Source organism: Diprion similis, chromosome 1 (assembly GCF_021155765.1).
Source record: "Diprion similis isolate iyDipSimi1 chromosome 1, iyDipSimi1.1, whole genome shotgun sequence".
Taxonomy (NCBI): domain Eukaryota; kingdom Metazoa; phylum Arthropoda; class Insecta; order Hymenoptera; family Diprionidae; genus Diprion; species Diprion similis.
The window spans coordinates 12256522-12277505 of NC_060105.1; the positions used below are offsets into that span (position 1 = coordinate 12256522).

General features: G+C 36.5%; 1 protein-coding gene across 1 annotated transcript in view; it reads right to left on the reverse strand.

Annotated features, from left to right (window-relative positions):
• LOC124406706 (dipeptidase 1) overlaps positions 1-20984 on the reverse strand; it is a 121490-nt gene that overhangs the window by 7086 nt on the left and 93420 nt on the right. The window contains exon 9 of the mRNA XM_046882276.1: positions 8792-8927. Within this exon, the coding sequence (XP_046738232.1) occupies positions 8792-8927 (136 nt within the window). The remainder of the gene's footprint in view (positions 1-8791; positions 8928-20984) is intronic.

The following is a 20984-nucleotide window of genomic DNA, read 5'->3' on the forward strand; positions in this document are numbered from 1 at the left end:
ATCAATCTTAAGGCTATTGCATTGAGAGTGTCGCTTTACAATCAGAGTTTCAATTGAATAAAGCAGATTGGTTTGGTTACACGTTCATCTAATGTAAACCCAATTCCTGACATATCTCGTTCAATTTTTATTTTTCCTCAACAATAGACTTTGTCGAGTCTTGCACCAAGTAGGTTGATTTTGAGATGTAATAAAGTTGATAAACCTAATAAGTATGAGTTGGGGTTGATTGATAAACGTAACATTTCATTTTCCATCACGTGACCCCTTGAGACGTTAAAAAATAACGAAAGATGATCGCAAAAAAATATGTTTCGCGTATCTAATCTCGATTTCATCAATAACATGCAACAAATTTAAACAATTCAGTGCACTCTCTCAATAGGGCCGCTTTCAATAGAGACGCTGTTCCAGAGTGCACTATAAATACACATGACCAATTAATTTTTACTACTCTTCTTGTTTGTATAAAATCTTCGTTTAACCGAGCTTGTTTATTGTAATGAAATAAAAAGGCTTTTAGATAAAAGGAATAAAAATCTAGCTATGAATATTACAGAAGTGCGTGATGAGAGTGGCACGTTAAACATATATATTATTAAAAGTTTCTTCATCTCATTCATGAAATATGCACACATCTTTTTTAAAGTATTATACAATCGTCTAAAAATCTGTCCAGGAAACAGTGAGATCAAGAAGTATAAAGGATTTCAATATTAGCTCAGTCGAATTAGGATTTGACATGGAAAAAATTGAGAGGGGGGGGGGGGGGGGGGGTCACTGGCAGTCTACATTTCGGTTTTCGGGATTCAGCCGACATCGTGGATTGACTCAATAACTCGTTCATTTTGAATTTCACACGAGAAATAGTTCGATTTCGACGAAAGTGCGTATGTAATAGTTTTTGAGGTCGCTGAATCCAAATCTCAAATCAAAATATTTTTCGAACTTGTGTCCGCCATATTGGATCCACTATTTTGAATTTTGGAAATCCGATTTCAGATTCGGATTCAGCGACCCCGAAAACCGTAATACTAAAATTCTAGGATAAATCTATAAAAAAATTTTTTCAAGACAAAATTGATACGAAAATTTAATTTTTGTCTCACGCATTTTATTTATTCATTCTCACCTGAAACTAATGTTGTGAAAATTTGTATCTGAACTTTTTCTAACTATTGTTACAAAAGTATTTCGTAACTAAAGTTTCCTTGGTCCAAATTTTTGCTTACCTATCTATAATCGTGGCGAATTCCAAAACTATAACTTAACGCTTGAAGTACCGCAAAATTATATCAAATTGATGAAATAGACAATATTTAATTTCACTGGGGTTTCCCTTTCAAATAACAATGTACCCTTGCATTAAGGTATTGTCCAGAAAAATTTCGAAATTTGAATCGGTGAGACATTAGTTTATAACTTAATAATGGAGGCTATTGCCGGTAGTAATTAAATGCTCGCAAAAAATTATGTATATGCTTTGGAATTGAAGTCTTGTGTTTGTACAAAGAGAATATTCTTTTTCATTATCCGAGTAACACGTACTTCAGAAACTAGCGCCTATCAAGCGTCAGATTTATCACTTTGATCGTTATAGTAAATTAGTAACTGTCTGAGACACGAGCCAATAATGTAATAAATAGAATTCATCTTGCGTGATACGTAACAATATAGCTGAAAGAGGCAAAAAATCGATTTTTCTCTTAGATGCTGCACATCAAAAGGAGAAGGGGAGGTCCTCAGAGCGTCGCGATGTCATGGAGCGGGTCCTGAGAGCTAATCGAGGTAACTAAGTACTTCGTCTCACCCTTGTAAATTCATCCTCACCGTGAGTGCAAACGATCTACTTTAAGGTCATGTAGTACTCCTGCTTTTACCGACCGAGAGCATCTTTTATTTACGAAATTATTGCAATTCCTAGTTCTCATCTAGCGACCTGAGTATTGCATGAGAACAGTCTCACGATAACTCATTTTAATCCTCATTCTTACCGGAATTGCGCAAAGAGTCTCAGCAATGCAGTTTTTGGCCCCTGAAATGCAGGAATAGTTAACACGTGTCAAAAAACTAGACAATTTCTGTGATGATTTTCGGAATATTAGTAACTTTCCTGAATTCCGTCACAAAAGAGCGATGCACCGTCGAAATTTGAATCATTTCCGTTCGTTTGTTTATTTAATATAAGAAGGAAAAGGGTGAGTTTGCTCGGTCGGTAAAGGTAGGTGTACTACGTGACCGTGCGAAACTGTATCTGCGTGTAATTATTCATTTATTGAACATATATTGTGTGCTTAGACTGATTGTAAGTCACTTACGTTAAGCTTTTCTGTATTTCCATTCACAGAAGTATGGAAATTGGCAACTAATCTATAACCGTTTTAGTAACTAATAAATTCATCACATTATGTTGATGTTTAAATTTCTTTTAGGTTATGACCCACATAAGACGTGTTCGCAAATAATCTGGTAGTAACCTATGATGACCATTCTGCGACAAAGTTTTGAACAAAATTGTCCGAAAAGCATTGGAAAGTTGATGAATATTTAAAAATTCAATAGTTTTCGTTAAAAACGACAAATTTAGTTATGATATTTGCCAGACGTAGTGTAACAATGGTTCTCATTCAATTTTTCCCCCTTCTAGTTGACGATGAGTGAGAAATGCTTGTGGGTAAATAAATGAACTTAGGATTATTCCATTCGTCATATAACATTCTTAACCGGAACGTGATTTAAATAATTCATGAGAACCGCTATTATTGATCGACCTTCGATAAGGGTAATAAATTTCTCTTCGATCTAACCTCAAGACGTAAATATCACTAAATAACATCATTGGAATTTTTACGGCACAGGTCCATTTTCATAAGTACCACCAACGATCAACGCTGCATTTCAGTTGTTGTATCGATTGCCTCACTTTAGACAGATCCGATTCTACTCTACGTACGTATGTCGCATTATATTAAATTCCGGAAACGGTACTGGAATCCAACATGGAATTCGGGGAACTTTTCGAATAGTGAAACTTTCATTTTGCGATTCAATTACGCGGTAGAAGCTTTTCCGTGTAAAGTCTAATTCTCGTGTGATACGGTCAAGCTGTTCGGGCTGGCAACTTGAAAAAATACTCAGTCCTGCAGGTCGCGTCTTTTGTAACCAGAATTTATCGAGGCCCCACTTTACTATACTACCCTTTCACTATGTTCGCCCCCCTTTTTATTATTACCGACTGTCGGTAAAGAATAACACACCTACGACTGTTCCAATGTTTCATCATTCAACTATTTCAAGCATTTCCCATTTTTTGGTTTAAATTTTATAGACTTTTGTCAAAACGTATCTGACCAATTACGTGTGATTGAACGCTAATTTTATCTTTGTTTAATCTGATCCAAGTGAGTGTAATTTTATTTAATATAATCGAATTATACATCCCATGATTTGGTCTATTCTGATCTAACTCATCTGGCTCTATCTGATCCACCTGCATAACTATACTGCAGTAAATATGCGGATATCCAACTGTGAGGTATAATATCGAGTTCAGCTAGATTTGAGATTAGATTTCGAAAGTTCTAACCTAATATGACAGAATCTGGTCGGTCCTACGTGATGTTACGTCAGCCTGATGTAACTTCTGTATCTAATCAAATAAGTACGAGATCTTGTCAGATCCTGCAAACATATCTAGTCGCATTCAGACCTGAGAATTGTTACAATCAGATTTAACAATATATTAACATTAGATCTGATTTAATGTTATTATGTATGATAATGTATAATTCAGGTTTTATATGATGATATATTTGGACGTATTTTTATCTGGTCATCGTTTTCCCGGCTCGTAATTATTCCGAGCGATTTAGTGGCGTCGGAGTTGTTCAGAGCTCCGTTTCATTTATATTTCATGTGCCCTGACTAGCTTCTTGGATAACTGACGAGCTACTGTATCGACGTTTTCATCAAACTGTCCTTGGATAGCCAGAAAATTTTCGCAACCCTCATTCGGGTCACAAACCGTTCCTAACTCACGGCATAAAAAATTTATAGCAACAATTCAATCAATTCGAGGGGTGAAAGTATCCTCTTACCTTTTCCAAACAATCGTATATAATATTTACTACATATGACGTGTATTAGTAATATTTCCAGAATAATCAAAGTGCTGCGAAGTCAAAGGCGATTTAACCCCTCTACACTCGGAAAGAACTTTTTGCTTTTTTGAAAAAATCGATTTAGACACACATTTTATAGAAGATTATCTAGTGAGAACAGTTCTTTTTTTCTTTTTTGTTTTGTAAATACCAAAATTGATGAAATGATTGCTTGAGTATTGGGTCCCAAAAATGAAGCGACAAAAATATTAAAATTCAATTTTTAGCGTGAACTAATGGTTTCGAAACATCACTATGCGTGTATCGTGTCAACCGAATTTTTCAATTATGTATCCATGGGGTTGGGCTGAAGTTCGGAATTTGAAAAGCTCCGAAAGCTCCTAATTCCAAATTATTAGGAGGCGAAACTTGAAGTAAAGAAATCGAACTTTGAAGAAACAACAAAGTTTCGAATGTTTGGAAACCTGACGGCTCAAAGTTTCCGGATGCAAGATTCTGAAAATTCAAGTTACGACAGAGCAAAGTTCCGAAAGTTAGTATATACTCACAGAAATTCAGAGAACTGAAAATTTTCGATCATTCAGAACTTTGATGTTCCAGATTTTTAAATTATCTCATTTTCCCACTTTCGGAACTTTGATTCCACGGAGTTACGTTCTTTCGGAATTTCGTCCCTTCAGAATTGGGCTCGTCACCAGAAAATTCGGAATCTGTCACTTTTGGCACTTTTCAAATTCGCAATTTCAACCCCCCCCCCCTCCCCCCCCCCCCTCTCTATCCACGAGAGTTTTCATCTATTATCATTTTTCTTTTCATTAATGCCTCCAACAGTTACGCCAACTTTTGCGCGTGATTTCAGGCAAGAGTTTTCAATTAAACTTGTAACTGTACACTCGTACACGTACGTCCATGTCCTTGTAATAAAAACTAAAAACCCGTAGGTGCCTGGCTGGTCTATTTTTCTATGTGTGCGACTCGACGTACCTACACAACCCATTATTTGTACCCAGTGTAAACCTCGCAAACTATTCGCCGTTTCGTGTTCAGGTTTAGGTTGTAACGTCCTCCCTGCTGCGACCGGAAGTCGAATCTACCCACGTGAAGTGACCCGTGCGGGACAATATCCAATAATTCCGCGTCCAGGTTCGTCGTGTTGAGCAATCCAGTCCGTTCATTTCCGCGCTTGGTGAAATGGCTGTATTACCTGTACGTGTAGCCGATGGAATTTTATTCTACTGTAGAAGAGTTTCTCGTTTTTTTTTTCCATCATTTGCATACCGTATGTGTTGCTCTTTTTTCTCATTTCGTTTTATCATAGTTCCAAAATGACAAGAGCACAATCGGTGAAACGAGGTCAACGACGCGACTCAACGTACTCGGTATTATGTTTTCCTTCGCTTTTCCCTTCTTTCATATTTTTTCGAACTTTCGCCCACGTTTGCTTTTCACTTTGTTGTTATTTTAATTTATAATCAATTTTTTCTCCGCATATTATCTGCCATTGGAAATTGTGAAATCAAGATGTTGGAAGGAGTTCGAGACTCGAGATGATTTTAATTGATTATCACTATGTTGATAATTTCATTTTTTCTTTTTTTTTTTTTTTTTTTTCATCTCTCATTTTGCCCCATTGCCATTAGACGTGACGCTTGGTGTCGGCTGTCAGGGAAATAAAGAAACTTATAATTTGACGACCACCAAGGAAATTGCTCTGCGAAAATAAGATGAGACTGTATATTCTGCTTCGGGATTAAAGTCGAGGGAAAAAAATTGCAAAGTGTCACGTACGTGACTTTTTTTATCGTGTAACTTTAATTTCACTATCAAAGCGAATGAAACATACTTGAGTCTTGCATTTCATGTTTACTCTGTCACTTTAGAACGGTAAAATTTTTTTACCAACCAACTTCTAGCTTCCGAAAAATGAGATTTATCGGTTGGTATTTTTTATTTATTTAATTATTTGTTTTACCAATTTGATAAAATAGTTATACATCAAAAAATCATTATAATGACTGCACAGGTACCAACAAGATCCAAAATAACGATAATTTATACGAGGTATTCCACGCTAACTCGACTAGAGTTAAGCCCCAACTACCTCAAAATGATTTAATATTTTTTTCTAAAATTCTACTCGGTAAAAAACGCGGCCTGAATTGAAAAAAAAATTTTTATTCAGTCTTTTTTTTTTAAATAAATATTTGAAGTCGATTGCGAATGCCCATTGTTAAAAATCTGAAAAATTTCTCAAAAATCTAGTGAATGACACAAAACAATCCCCCTCAACTAAAACGTGGGCCGAATTTTTTTCTTTTTTTTCACCCAATTCAGAATTTTTTAATTTTTACACCCAAAATTAACACAGAATCAAATCTTAAACGACAAAGAAGGGTCAGTTTACTTGTAAATGTTCGGCTTCACTAATTCAATGATATGCCACTCTAGTTAGTAAATATAATTTTGGGTTTAAAAATTATAAAAAAAATTCAGGTTGCGTTTTTTACCGAGTAGAATGTTAAAAAAAAAACATGAAACGATTTTGAGATGGTCGGGGTTTAAAACTGGTCGAGTTGGCGTGGAATACTCCATATACAACACATTATGTAGAATTCGAATATCATTCGAAAACTTAATACCTAATTGGTGCGAAATGAAGGTGAGATAATGGCAGAACAGTATCCGTCTGTGATTTCTTAGTTTCATGAGTCTTTATTAAATATCGTGATTCAGATTGTCGAGCTTCTAATTAACGGGGTCAAATTAATCATCAATTAAGTCCGGCCCTCGAGACTGCGGAGCATTCATTCCGCACGAATTGCTTCGGCATGCGAAGAGTTACTAATTAGTGGCGACCATCCCACGAGAAAAGCAGCAGATCATTCTACTCTTCGTACTGCCTACTGTCTGGACAGTCGCAAGCAAGACTTTTGCTTCGGTAGAAGTTTCCACAGCACAACTCGCCCGGTAAATGAGTTTTTTCAACAACGAAACGTGCCGCTAAAGTTTCTCCCGACAAACCGTTCGGTTAACGTTTCATTCGTATGAGTTTTAGAATTTTTTATAAATATTGTAACTTTCACGTTACTCATTACCGGATTATTCGATTGTTTTGAGTTCAAATTTAACTTGAAAGTGGAAATGTCAATCGGTAAAATTTGAAAAATAAAACAAGGTAGTGAAATTCGAATTTTTGATCTGGGGTTCATTAAAATTTACTTTTCTTCGGAGGTTTTTATTGATTGGATTGCATTTTGATCAAAAAAACAAAGTATACAAAAAAGGTGAAACTATTTATCTGTACTTTGTTTTTAATCATGTTCAATTCAAATGATTTCTAACAAAATACGCTCTAATCTAGAATAAAATTTTCCAATCAAGACTCAAGAAATGAAATCGGAATGTTGTATCTACTTTTTATATTTTTCTGTAGGATATGCTGTACCAACGTAAAGCGACGGAGTCTTGCCGCCAGTCTTCTGTGCTCGGAATGAAATTCCCAGACTGTGTATTATAGGATGGAATATGGAGAAGAAAGTAGAGGAAGAAAAAATGGGGGGGGGGGGGATGAATCTTTTTCAGTCAACCGGAAAGTGACACTTTCATCGAGTATGAAGCAGGTTGGGGCAATTTAAATTTGTATCGCAAAGCAACAATTCCGTAACTGAAAGGAGAAAGAACTTTCCAGTAATGGATTTTCTCTGTTTACTACTTCTTTTTTTAAATGAATATTTGAGCAGATTTTAACAGTCAACTGCGTGAAATATTATTGTACGACTCGTTTTTTACAATATACGTTATTTTGTTTCTTACTTATTTTCTATCGATTTACATCTACTTACAGTAGGTATTGAAAATATAATCATCACGCGTTTTAGTCAACCTTGGAATCCGTAGATACACAAAAATTTGGCATTAAATTTATTATTAACTTATAAATACCGCTACATTGCTTAAGAAATAAATTCCTGAACACTATAAATCAGCTTAACTTCAAAAATCATCGAGTCTGCAACCTACAAGACTACGTGGAAGACAAATCGATCTTTTTACCATTACAAAGTCAAAGTGATCGTATCTGATGAAAAAATCAGTTATGATTCTTTAACCAAATCCACGTTTGTTCAAATTTCAAAGACATAAAAAAAAAATTTTGCAAACGAAATGAGGAAATTCTTTAAGAAAATCACTATTGACAACAATATTATGTGTGTGTTTGAACGAGTTTGAAGTTGTTTATCAGTAAGCTCTAAAAGCAAATCCGGATCAAATTAATAATTATGATTAATAGTCACGAATTCAGGGACTGAAAAGTTTATTCTGTTTGCAGACAGAGACGTACGTTGATTACTATTTGATTACAGTAAACGGAAAAAGTTTGAATAGGTTTCAATTAGACTTTTTTATTCTGAGAATATATATTGGCCCAAGTATTAAAAACTTTTGTACGATCCTGATGGAGTTTGAGACTAAAAATAATAATGAAGTTGATATCTGATTCAAATATTTTACAGTACTGGCTATTTTAACAAGAAGAAATTTTCTTCAAACCAGCAAATCGATGTAATCATAAATGTCAATACAGCAATGATTTGCTCGGGGCAAGCCACGATTATCAAACAATTTTTCCGTCTACAATCAAATTCATTCGAACCGGCTGAAGGAATTACCTGTTCAACGGCTTTGAAAACTCTGATGAGGTTGAGACCGGCAAGCTTCTGGACATCCTTTTCCGACCAGCCTCTTGCCAAAAGCTCTGCAAAAAGGTCTGGATATTTGCTTACGTCCTCCAAACCGACGGGAGTCCTAAAATGTGAAAAGAGAGGCGAAAAAAGTAATGAAAAGTTGTTTCAAACGAAGAAAATAATCCTCATGTATAAAATATCACGTGAACTCTGAATGCTCAAAGTAGAGTAAAGCTCGATTGCAGGTATTTACAAAAAATGTTGCAGTAAGTATTATGTTGAAGTTACTGCAGTGGTTTTTTCAAGAATTTTTTTAATAACTTTTAACTGTAAATATTGATAAAGGGTTTGTTAGGCTTAATAAATTATACCCTCGAATCACATAAAAAAAACTTTTTCATCGATTTTAATTACTTTTTATACACAAAAATCAGTCTGAAAAGAAGTAGGTCTGAATCGTACGTTTTTGAAATTTTTATTTTAACTATATTTTTAATTTTAATACGTAATTCGAGAATGCATTTATTAAGCCTAACAAATCCTATATCAATATTTACAGTTGAAACTTATTAAAAAAATTCTTGAAGATACCCTCTTTTTTTTTGCTCGTCAGTTGGGTAGACCCCATAATTTTACGAATAGCGCTGTTTTGATTTAGCCTGCATATTTGACTTATCTAGTCTGTCGATACGTTACATCCTTATGTGGTGTCGCTTTACAGTTCGCTGACAGGTGTCGCCATACGTCCGTTACAAAGCGATCAATACATTCTTCTCGCGTTAATTTCACCCTCAAAAATACAACAAATATGTAATCAGTTTTATCTTTGAGACGTGGACGTAGACGTGCTTGCGCGTGTGTCCTTAAAAGGATCTTTCACTCGATGGAAGTTAGGGGTAAGGTAGTCTTCACCTGGTTAGCGAAGCGGTGAATGCGAGGGGGTGAATCCCGTTGTCGCAGGGAACTCCTACAAAATTCTTCTTTATAAGAGGTTTCATCAAACCGCGGGGCAGCTACCAGTGGAAGGTGTATTCCCCGATGGTAAGCCGCATCCATCGGATGATTTTTTTTACGCAGGGGTTCGCTAAGTGGTTCTTTGTGTGCTTACAATGGCAAACTCGCTGGAATATAACGCTTTTCATGCCTAAGGTATAAAGTGTGGACACATTTACACACAAGTATGATTATACTTGCTGATGTATTATAAGTACACTTAAAACGTAACGAGTAGGAATGCACATCGGCTTATTCGCCAGATATACGTATACAGATATCACATCCGTGGATTAAATTACACGGACTCTCACGATCAGTAGCGATTTTGTAAAGGAAATATGTCCACGGCCCACGCAGTGTTCTTCTCTTATCTTTAAAATTCGTATCAACGATGTCGATGTTTTGTTACCGTTGCTTTTCATTTTGTGGGATGGAATTAATCCAGCGTAAATATCACATATGGTTTTATCCTCATATGTCAGACTCAGTTCCATTATGTACCCATACGTGTACTGTTATCTAGAATCATCATATTTCATCTCGGATCGAGAGGTACACGATTCAATTTTTTTTAGGTTAGGACTCCTTTATGACAAAGTAAAATGGTGTAACCGAGAGTATGGCTCATCTGACGTAAAAAGTTATTCCTTTTCGCCCATTTACACCTGGCTTATGAGTGTTCGTCGCAAGTCATTTCTGTTGTCTGGCTGAAAGTAGGAAGTCGATAACACTTGTATAGTTTGGCGTTCTGCCTCGATAAGGAAACAGTAATATTTGCTAGCTCGGCAGTGTGCGAGCGACTAAACGTGACGCTACGTTATTGTGTTCGTTAAAAATGGTGTGTACGTTTTCACGAAAAAAGATTTAAAGCACGTTTGAGAGGCAGTTTCACCGCGTAGATAAGACTAACTGGTTCTCGTTTTTCCTCCGCGATATTTTTACAGCGTTCAAAGCGTTCTAAAGGGCTCTTCGCCGCTCGAGCTTTGTCGGAAACGTCCGGGGGCAACAGAGTTTGATAATAATGTATAACTATGTACCTTTGAGCCGACGAGGAATCGCGCAGAATATATAATTATGCATTATATAAAGATTAGTGAATTTTGCGCTACATCAGAAATGATATTCAAGCGAAAGATCAGTGTCGGGAGAATTATCCAGGTGGAATCCAAATTTTTCATTCACATGGTATCAAAGACCCTTAACCTTTTCAGAATTCAATTAAATCTAGAGGTTGAAATATTTTTTTTCTCTTCACAAGTATTTCGATTCTCTATCTTTCAACTCGGATATCTAATTTTTCAGAATTTTCCTAAATCCATATCAAAAGTTATTATACATATATTCATTAGAGTGAACACGTAATGGATTTCTAGTTTACAACTTTGCATTCATGGGTGCCAAGCTCATATTTTCTTTCATGAAATTTGAAGCAAAATACAAAAATATTTTTTTCCAGGCTACATTATTGTTAAATAGCAAATCATATATAATTATTCTACACCCTTTAAAGTACATACTTTTTAAGTGATCGTGATTGTAAAATTTTTACTCCGAGGTTTTTTGGGTTGCTAACTATGAATCCGCTGTCTGAATAAAAAAATTATAAATGGCGGATACTGAAATGTAAATAAACAAAAATAACAATAATGAATTTTTAGTAATTTGCATTTTGATGTTCACGTTCTTCGGATCTGCTATTTCAACTTCATGAATCTGACATTGGATTTGTATTTGTATTATTGAGTATTGGAAAAACTGAAAAATTTCGCTATCAAGCCTTATTTTTTTTCCCTTCAGGGGGCTGCGGAGTGAAAATCAAATTCAGGAATTAAATGAGCGTCCCTAAAAACCCCCGAATTCAACTTTTTGGGGAAATTATAAATTTCACCCTCAACCGTTTTTTTCAACCCTGTAACGTGATGCAAAGCAAAAACGAAGTTCAGAAATGGAATCGACAACACCAAAAACCCCCTAAAACAGATTTTCGCGTATTATAGTAAAGAATATGCTTGCACCAGTTTTGGCACAAAAACTCGAAAATACCCTGCCAGTCAACCGGTTAAAAATCAATTCTGACGAGTCGAACTTTGGTTATGAATATTTAAATATATGTCCACCGAAATAGGAAACCATTTTGATAGGGTTAAGGATAAGTAGGTAGAACATACTTTGATTAGTTTACGAGTCACCGGTCATCCTTAATATTGTGTACTAGTTTGTATCACTTTATCTCATCGAATTCACAAAATAGCAGCTACACTCCATCGACAAATTTGATGTATCATTTCGGGGCGTTTGCCCCTGTTCTTGAAGCATGATATTCAAAGATCCTTGATTAATTGATTTAGGATGAAGGGTCGTAAGCTATCTCACTTTAAAAAGAGAGAGTTATCCAAAGCACATGGACAGACAATCCGGGTTGAGTAGGCAATTAGTCATGGTTCGCGTTAGCCTTAGTCATCTGCGCTGGAACTCATGATATCCAATGATTGATGCATTCAGAATTGATGAACTTAAGCTTGTTGAATTTGTCGAATTGTAGAAGCAAGAAGGCACATCCCCTTTGTTTGTACAGTTCGAGGTTACGTCCTGTCTAAAAGATGATAAATTGCTTTGAATCGTACTAATGTGTTGCAGACGTCTCAAAGCAGGCACTGATGGACGCTAACAATCGACGTAAGACTCTCAATCTAACTTTACAGTTATAAAAGTCAAATTGACGGATTCAACTATATCACCTACCTGCATCATCAAAAAGTAGTGAAATTTCCGTACCACTCAGTTTACATTCGTTTGGGACAACTGTTTTCGAAACTATTCTTCAGATTTAAGAATTCGGTACGGTTCACCATTTCGTATGTTTGGCAGTTTTAACTAATTCAGTCATGCACAATCATCACTATTTTGAATTTCATATATTTACTTCAACCTGGTGAAAATCATCTGCACCTGTACTGACCTGAATTCCAATTAGAAATTTTCATCAGGCTCATTGTCAGAGAAGGCCATAAAGTCAGGACTACGTTACTACCTTCAAACTACCTAATCAGGGCCTAACCAGAACTGTAATGTGCCGTTCTAGAATACCCTGATCAGGTGTTGATCAGAATCAGGATCAATACTGCATCAGGAGTTTATCATGGCAGATTGAGACGCTACCTGATCAGGCTCCGGCAACGATTGTTGCATATACATAGATGCAAAGCGATGGGTACCTACACCTTCGAAAAATGAGTAGCTGATATCTGTAAGTAGATACCTACAAAAATAATAAACTGGCAAATGATAGTTCACACGATTTTGCAAGTAGATGACCACACTTTATTACAGGTCATCTTATACTTTTATCGCGAAAACGTCCAGGACTTCCATGACGCCTGGTGGTTGATTACAGTACTTGCGATGTGTCAGCTTTAGTCAGGGTCTGATCAGGTGCACCTAGTAGAGTTTGCTTGGCTTGAGCCTGCTCGGGATTGGATCAGGCATGTCCCATGCACAATCAGATATACCTACTGATCTGACTATGATCACACCAGGAACGCCTTGGTAAGAGATGTCTGAGACTGGCCTGACTAAGGCTACGTTAGGTGTGCCTTAATGAGTTGCGCCTGATTTCAAGGGCCTGCTGGTACATTAGGTAGGCGTGATCAAATATCTACTCAGGAAACGTTCGTCCTAAGAAAAAATAACGACTTTCGGTGAAACATCGGAAGATTAGAAGTTTTTGCAACGCGAATGGAGTTAAACTTTTTTCTTTGATGGTGTAAGGATTGAGCTCATGCGGGATGAGGTTGACACAATCGTAACCAAGTTCTTGGTCGTATTCTGACCTCTTTATATCGAAATGGTATATTGGAATCGAGCCAGAGGCTCCCTGGGCGAAGGGACGTTAAAATGTCGAACTTTGATATGATATCTCGTAAGGGTGGATATCGCCACGTAACGACTTCTCGTATTCGTTTGATTGTGGAGGACGAGAATCCCGCGATGGTTACGTTGGGGTCAACGCTTGTTCGCAGTTAAGGAAAGATATTGCTCGAACCCCCCAAGGCGGCTACCTATACCCCGCACTCTATCCAACTTTGATTCCTTATAACTTATCAAATCTATCCCAGTACGATATTTCCGGTGGTTCATTCCTGGGGAAAACGATACATGGTCGGACACAAAAAGAGAGAAGGAACCACGCCAAAGTATACATAGGAATAATAAAAGACACGAACGGTATACGCAGACCATATAGGTATAATATATGCATGGAAACCCGGGGCTTCGTTCCAAGTTGAAGACTTCACACCACCGTTGATTCCTAGCTGTATATGTATACCTAATGGATTTCCTTTCATTTTCAGATCAAAGTGCCTGAGTACCAGACCCAAATGTTCAACAAAGATATTGGCACAGGCACAGCATTATTCTGTTGTATTTCGAGGTATTCATTAGGGCTCTTCGGTGTGAAGGCATGCAAATCGCACAAAAGTTAATTCGTTGTTCCAGAGAAGATCGATGAAAATGATACGTATAACGACGTAGGCTGGAATGTGAGTTTGAATAAAAAATATCAACCATTCTGTATTAGGGGTGTAACTTGTAAGGGGTGGAAAAAAATCACACCCGCGAATCATTTCTTCTTTCACAATCTGTAGTGCGGAGATTTCTTTTATTCTTCTACTTCGGGATTTTCGATGGCTAGGTTCACGCGTGGTGAAAATCTCCAATAGTTACACAGCGCGCAAGGCTATTCCAGACAATTCAATAACTCCCCTACTGGTGCGAAGTGTAGTGGGACAGCGGGAAATATAGGAAAACGATAAAGATAAAAAAAAAAGAAAAGAGAAAAAAAGTCGTACAAGAGAAAGAGAGAGAGAAGGAGAGAGAAAATGATAATATGCTTATGACAGCCTTTTTCCATTTAGAAATCGATGTCATATAAAATTACAAACCATCACGCTGCGAGAATCTGTACTCACATTATTTTCACGCTAGAACGTGCGCACTTTGTTCGTCCAACAACTCCTGAATACGTAAACTGAAACTTGTACCTTATCGTTCCAGCCCTGAATTGTTTACTTAAGGACTGTGTGCATTACATTGAGATAGACTCTTATCCGCAAGAATGAAAAAATTTACGTTGCTCGGCTCAATTTTTTAATCCATAGGTCGGTATTCATTCTCAAATTGAACTAATCAAAATATACACACTGATAAATATTTCCAAGAGTTATTCGAGATTTTGAAGTTGGTAAGCGTTAGATTTTACAAACTGGTAATCGAACACGGTTTAACAATATTTGTCGAATGAAAGATATATTTTAACAAAAACTTGACTCTCGTCAAATTTAAATGAGAAGAATTAATGAAGTGACTAAATTTTATTTACACATTTCTTCCGTAAATACTTTGGACAACAATATTACAGCGTTCTAATGCTTTTGTATTATATGCTTCCAATACTTTTCGATTCGCTGATTAAAATGGATGACTCAATTGTAGTTACGTACGAGATATTTTTACTGGAGTGATCGTGAGAGGTTCATTTCCACACTGAAAATAACTGGTCAACGTTGAGGGTGAAAGAGAAAAACGGTGTTTTCCTTTTTTCTCCTTGAAGAGCCATGCTGCATAATATATGACCATATTTATCTTTATATTCCGCGGTTCAGTTTTATATTTTTTACTTTATCGTTTACTCGTTCAGAATTTGAACATAACATCGGTACGAATATAAAATTTGTGCAAGAATTGAGACAATAAAATGCGTAGACACAGTAAATTGTGGGCAATCTTTTGATATGGTTATCTGATTAAAATTCCTACCTACTTTTATCCGATCTTATATACCTGTCACGTCCAATCATTTGTCAAAAGTTTGTGTACTTACAGGACGCCATTTTGATCGAATTCGTCCCGAGTTTGCATTCCTCTTCTCCGGGTAGAACCACGAGCTCCATTTTCAGCTCCTCTTCAAATCCGTCCGCTGTGGTGACCGACATCCAGAAAAAACCGATGTTTTGTCTTTATAATCCGACCTTACACGTTTGCCCGTTAACGCCAGATTATAAAACTTTTTCGTCTGCCAGTCAAATGAATGTATATTCTGTGTCTGGTTCCCAACCACGAGGGGGCAGCTACGGTTATTGCCGAAATTCAAATCTACACATCTTTCTCAATCTTTTTGCGAGACGAATCACTAAGAAAAGCTAGACTCATAGATAACGCGAGAAATTTATTAAAATCTTGAACGAATTTCAGGAATTATTCATTTCATTCGAATGAATGAATCTAAAAAATTCTATCTCCAAACGAGTGATTGTAGACCGATGGGATTTCGCTTCGTTGATGGATTCCAATTAATCAAATAACAGCCAATTTAAAAGCGGATCTTCGACGCGAATTCATTCCGTCTCAATGTTTTCTAAGTTTTTTATGCCAATGACGCGTAATCGATATTCTTGAAAATTCTCGAGCCATGGACTGTTTGCTCACGCCTATCTACAGAGCTTTGTCGCTTCCTAATCTAAAATTCTCCGTGACGGCGGTACGTGTCTCTGTAATATTAGGCATACGTACAACCATATACCGACTGTGACACAAGGTTTTATTCCCTCATACCTACATGCGCCTGTAACCTTCTGTGGAAATCGGATTTCTCTTGCAAGCAGTTCGTGTTTGGCAATTCGAGACAATCTACGCCAGCCATAGCGCGCCGTTGCCACCGTTCAATGCCGACGGATATAATTGAGTAGCGTAGTGCTTATTGTTTCGCGATGCTATATCTGCTTGCCAAACCAATGTCTCGAAATCGATTCATCTCGTGTTGATGTTACGCCAACATCCAGGTTCAATTCTAATCCGTCACTTTCGCCGAGACCGCGCTCGCTAATATTCGATGAGCAAGAATTATTTTTTATAAGCACAAGTTTCGTGATGCGTCCATCGAATCATTTCACCGATGTTTGAAACGGTAGTTGGAATGGAGAAGTGCTTAGAATTCTGTCTACCTTGTTGGTTTTTTCCAGCTACCGCCTAACTATCTGAAGGTTTTCCGAAATCAGTGCGATCCTGATATTCTTGGAGTAATTTGTTTCCAACCTAAAGGAAACGTCTACCTTGTTGGTTTTTTTTCAGCTACCGTCTAACTACCTGAAGGTTTTCCGAAATCAGTGCGATCCTGATATTCTTGGAGTAATTTGTTTCCAACCTAAAGAAACCGTTCCTTCTCAAATTGCCGAAAAAAGATCGAAGAAGGTTCAGCTTCCCGTCTTGTTCTGTTAGTGAGTTCTTAACTTCTCTTTCCCAGTTACGACCTAGAAAACTTTTCTGAGAAATTTTCAGCCTACAAATTCACCACTTCTTCCAACACGATCCTAATCGTAAGCTTTTCCTTGCTTTCCAAGCCGCAGGAAATTGGTTCATTTAAATATTAAAAGAAGTAATAATTTCTGGGTTATTTGCACCTTAAACGTGAACATATTGTATGTAAGTTTTTCTTTTGCATGCAGCATCGACTTTTTCCGAAAAAGAGCAACGATAAAATGGTATTAGCATAAAACGATGGGATGCTGAGTTTCGAAGCTTAATGCCGTTTCGATGTCGCCCCAATTACTGTCAATCATTGAATCTCGGCACTTATACCTTGGCCTGTATTCCTAAATTCACGACATGAGTGAAATGTTTCTCATTATCTGATGTGCCATAATATTTTCCCGAAAGATGTCAACGTCTGTTCTAAAAAATGTACAAAACATAAAAATCTCCATTTCACATTGTCGGATCCTATAAGGTTCACGCTACGTCCAGATGTGTACCCAGTGTCATGTATTTAGTTTTGTACTCCAAATATACGTTCTATCAGACCCTCCTTTCCACAGCGATATTATTTCAACGGACTTTAATATGAAATAATCGAAATGGACGTTTTTAGACGTTCATTGACAGAAGAAGTCAAAGCAGAGTGATTTTTATGAATTATTTAGAAATAATAATATCCGATAATGTAAATAAATACTATACATATTAGAGGTAAAATGATTTTTCATTTTAGGAAAAATATTTGTGTTTTAACAATTCTATTATAAGCAGTGGATGTGATTAAATGGCGAACAATATAGTATAATTTAACTACATGCAACAATTCTTTATCAGGATTAAACTCTCGTATCATAGCTGCTCGATGAACTTTATTTCAATACAGAATATACGTGTATCATGTAATATCTAACTGTAATTTCAAAATTGGAGAAAATGTATATTCATATATAAATATATGATTCCTGGATTTTTATTTGTTCTGTATCTTTGCACACAGCAAAGATAAATAATCTGACTAAGCATGAAAAACTCTAGGATGTCTGTCGACAAAGTTTCAACGCAAACAAGAACACAAATCTTAATTCGCGTAGACGAAATATTTTACGTTTTTTTTGCCGAAATAATTTTCAAACGATGGATTCATTTCGGTTGATGAACCAAACTGAGAGTAGAAATTGATTGCATTGGTAAAGCAAATTGACTCTATCTTGTACGACCACTTTGCTCCGAGGTTTCCTATATTTGTACTCGGACTCACCTCAATGGAAGAAAAACATTTTCACATAATTTGAATATCATTTTAACAAACACGTGAATGAGTTACCAGCGATATTACGTCTCGACACCGTTCCGCTCGTTAGGAAAACGTCGAGGTACTCATGCACATGTACAGAGCTGTATAATTGGTGCTACACTCGGTCCCAGTGCATGCCATAGCATTCAATGGAATACGTATACTGTAATTACTAAGCATTGTTATCTGCACATGCAGCTCTAACGTCTCGATGGAACGCGTGTGGCGTAACGAGTCAAGTGTGACCATAAGATTCGTGTAATTGGGCGAAATGAAATAACTTTGAAATGCTTACCGTTGCAAGCACAACTGCAACGGTGAGCTATTTCTTCGTTAAAAAGCTTCTGGAGGACCTTTTTTCCGACGTGGACCTACCAGCGTTTGAAAGCATACCTACCCTTTAAGGATCCTTGGTCTGATATTGTTTTTGAAAAATTTCCATTAAGGACCTGGAGGGCCTAGATAATAAATCTTTAGATAAGCTCGACTTTTTGCTACCAACCACCACCATATGTCCACTTTTCAACCCAGACTGAAGACAAAACAAAAACTAGGGTATAATTATGTCTTTGTTCGCACAAAACCTTCGTGGGTTTCCCACGGCATTTACTTACAGAATCACAGATCCCGTAAATATATATATATATATATAATATATGTTATAGTTATATATATATATATATAATATATGTTATAGTTATATATATATATATATAATATATGTTATAGTTATATATATATATATATATATATATATATATCTGTGATGAATGCCTGCACGTAGTCTTCTTCAGGGTAAAGATTACAGCGTCGACCCGAGGACTTTTTTTTGGAAATAAATATATCTCTTCACTTTTTCGTTAGGACACCTTTGTGCCGCTGTGGAAACGTGAGGCGATTGTCTCCTGAGAAATGTACCATCTAAAACGAGTCTTTTGGACTTTTTTTCGTGCACAAATATTTAAGTACACGTGAAATATGATCGTCTTGTTTGGATCAAAGTCTATGGAAGATAAAGATGCGCTTGTGGGTTCTGGATTTAGATTCTGAAGACGGATAGAAATATGGTGAATCGGTTGTTGTAGTTGTATTAGTTTTAGATCAATTCTACATCTTTAGCGGACTTTCAATCACACTGTTTCCAAGGCACTGAACGAATAGTGTTTTAAATACAGTCTTAAAAAATTTTCGAAAGCGGAAATTTCAAAAATATGATAAGATTCTGTAAAAATTCACGCGTTTTCAGTAAACTCAACAAATTTATTTCATATGAGAAGAAGAAAAAAACATTCTCTGAAATCTAGTTGAATGATATTTTGTTTAAACAATATTTGTTCATATCTTTTGGACATTATTATTATTCAAATTTAATTTTATGATCGTCTTTATTGTGCTTGATTGTCTTCCGATTTTCATCTTAGCATAAAGTATTCAATATTGTTGACGAAACTGACTTTTGGTTGAGAACGATAAGTCTTCGGGTTTTGTAGAGGGGACATGAGCTGATGCTACTCACAAAATTCTTAGTAAGTGTAGTAATTGAAGGATGAAGTCAGCTTAGGTTTCCAAATAGAAAGTTTGTGGTCTGGGTCGAAAGTTAGAAGGTTTAATACTTTGAATGGCCGATATATCGAAATTTCAAACATGCCAAAATAAAGTAACGGGTGATGAATTGTTCGAAATATTGATTTTCGAAAGTTTCACTGACTAGAATGACTACTAATCAGTGACACTTGAAAAAATCAAGATTTCGACCAATTCATGTTTCCTTAGTTTATTTCTACATAGTTGAAATTTCGATATATCGACCATTCGAAATATTGAATCTTCTAAGTGACTCCTTTGACCCCAACCCAGCGGGGTGTTTTGGTAAATTCCATGGAAGCTGGTTTCAGCAGAAATCTAACAGTCAAAAAATGGTAGATTGTGCAACAAGGAGGCGAAGTAGGTCTTATACTATAATTATACGATTCAACGGTAATATTTTCTGAACTACGATGGTTTCCACATTTTTTGGTCTCTCTTCCATTTTTTCGCATCTTAGTCTCGTTCTAGTCCTTTAGTCCTAGTCAGTTTCAAAGTACCGAGCTGCTGTGTGATTCCTATATAAAATAAGAAGAATTCTTCACGCGAAAATATAGCATGAGTTATGCCCCTCTGACAACTCGGGGTCACACGAATGGTGCATTTAAGCCGGGTGAATTACGTGCCCAGTGTTGCTGACCGAAGAACACGTGATGTTCTGAACCGTAACTAATGCCAGGCATTAGACGAGGCATAACAGGCCACTTGAAGCCAAGAAACGTGGGAATTGCTGCGTCGGATTAATTTTAATTAAAGAGAAGAAATCGATACCGGTTTTCTCGTTCTTTAAATGTTCACTCTTTATCGGTGTCTGTCATTTTTTCGTTCCAATTATTCTGTATTCCAGGATTTTTTGTTCTTTTCCTTGATCACGTTATAATCTCCTGGGTTTTCGACCGTCTATAACAGAAGTGAGAACCGTAGATTATACATTATAGACGCCCTCGTTTACTCCAGGAAATGAGATTCATAAAGCTGCAGAGACAACGTGAC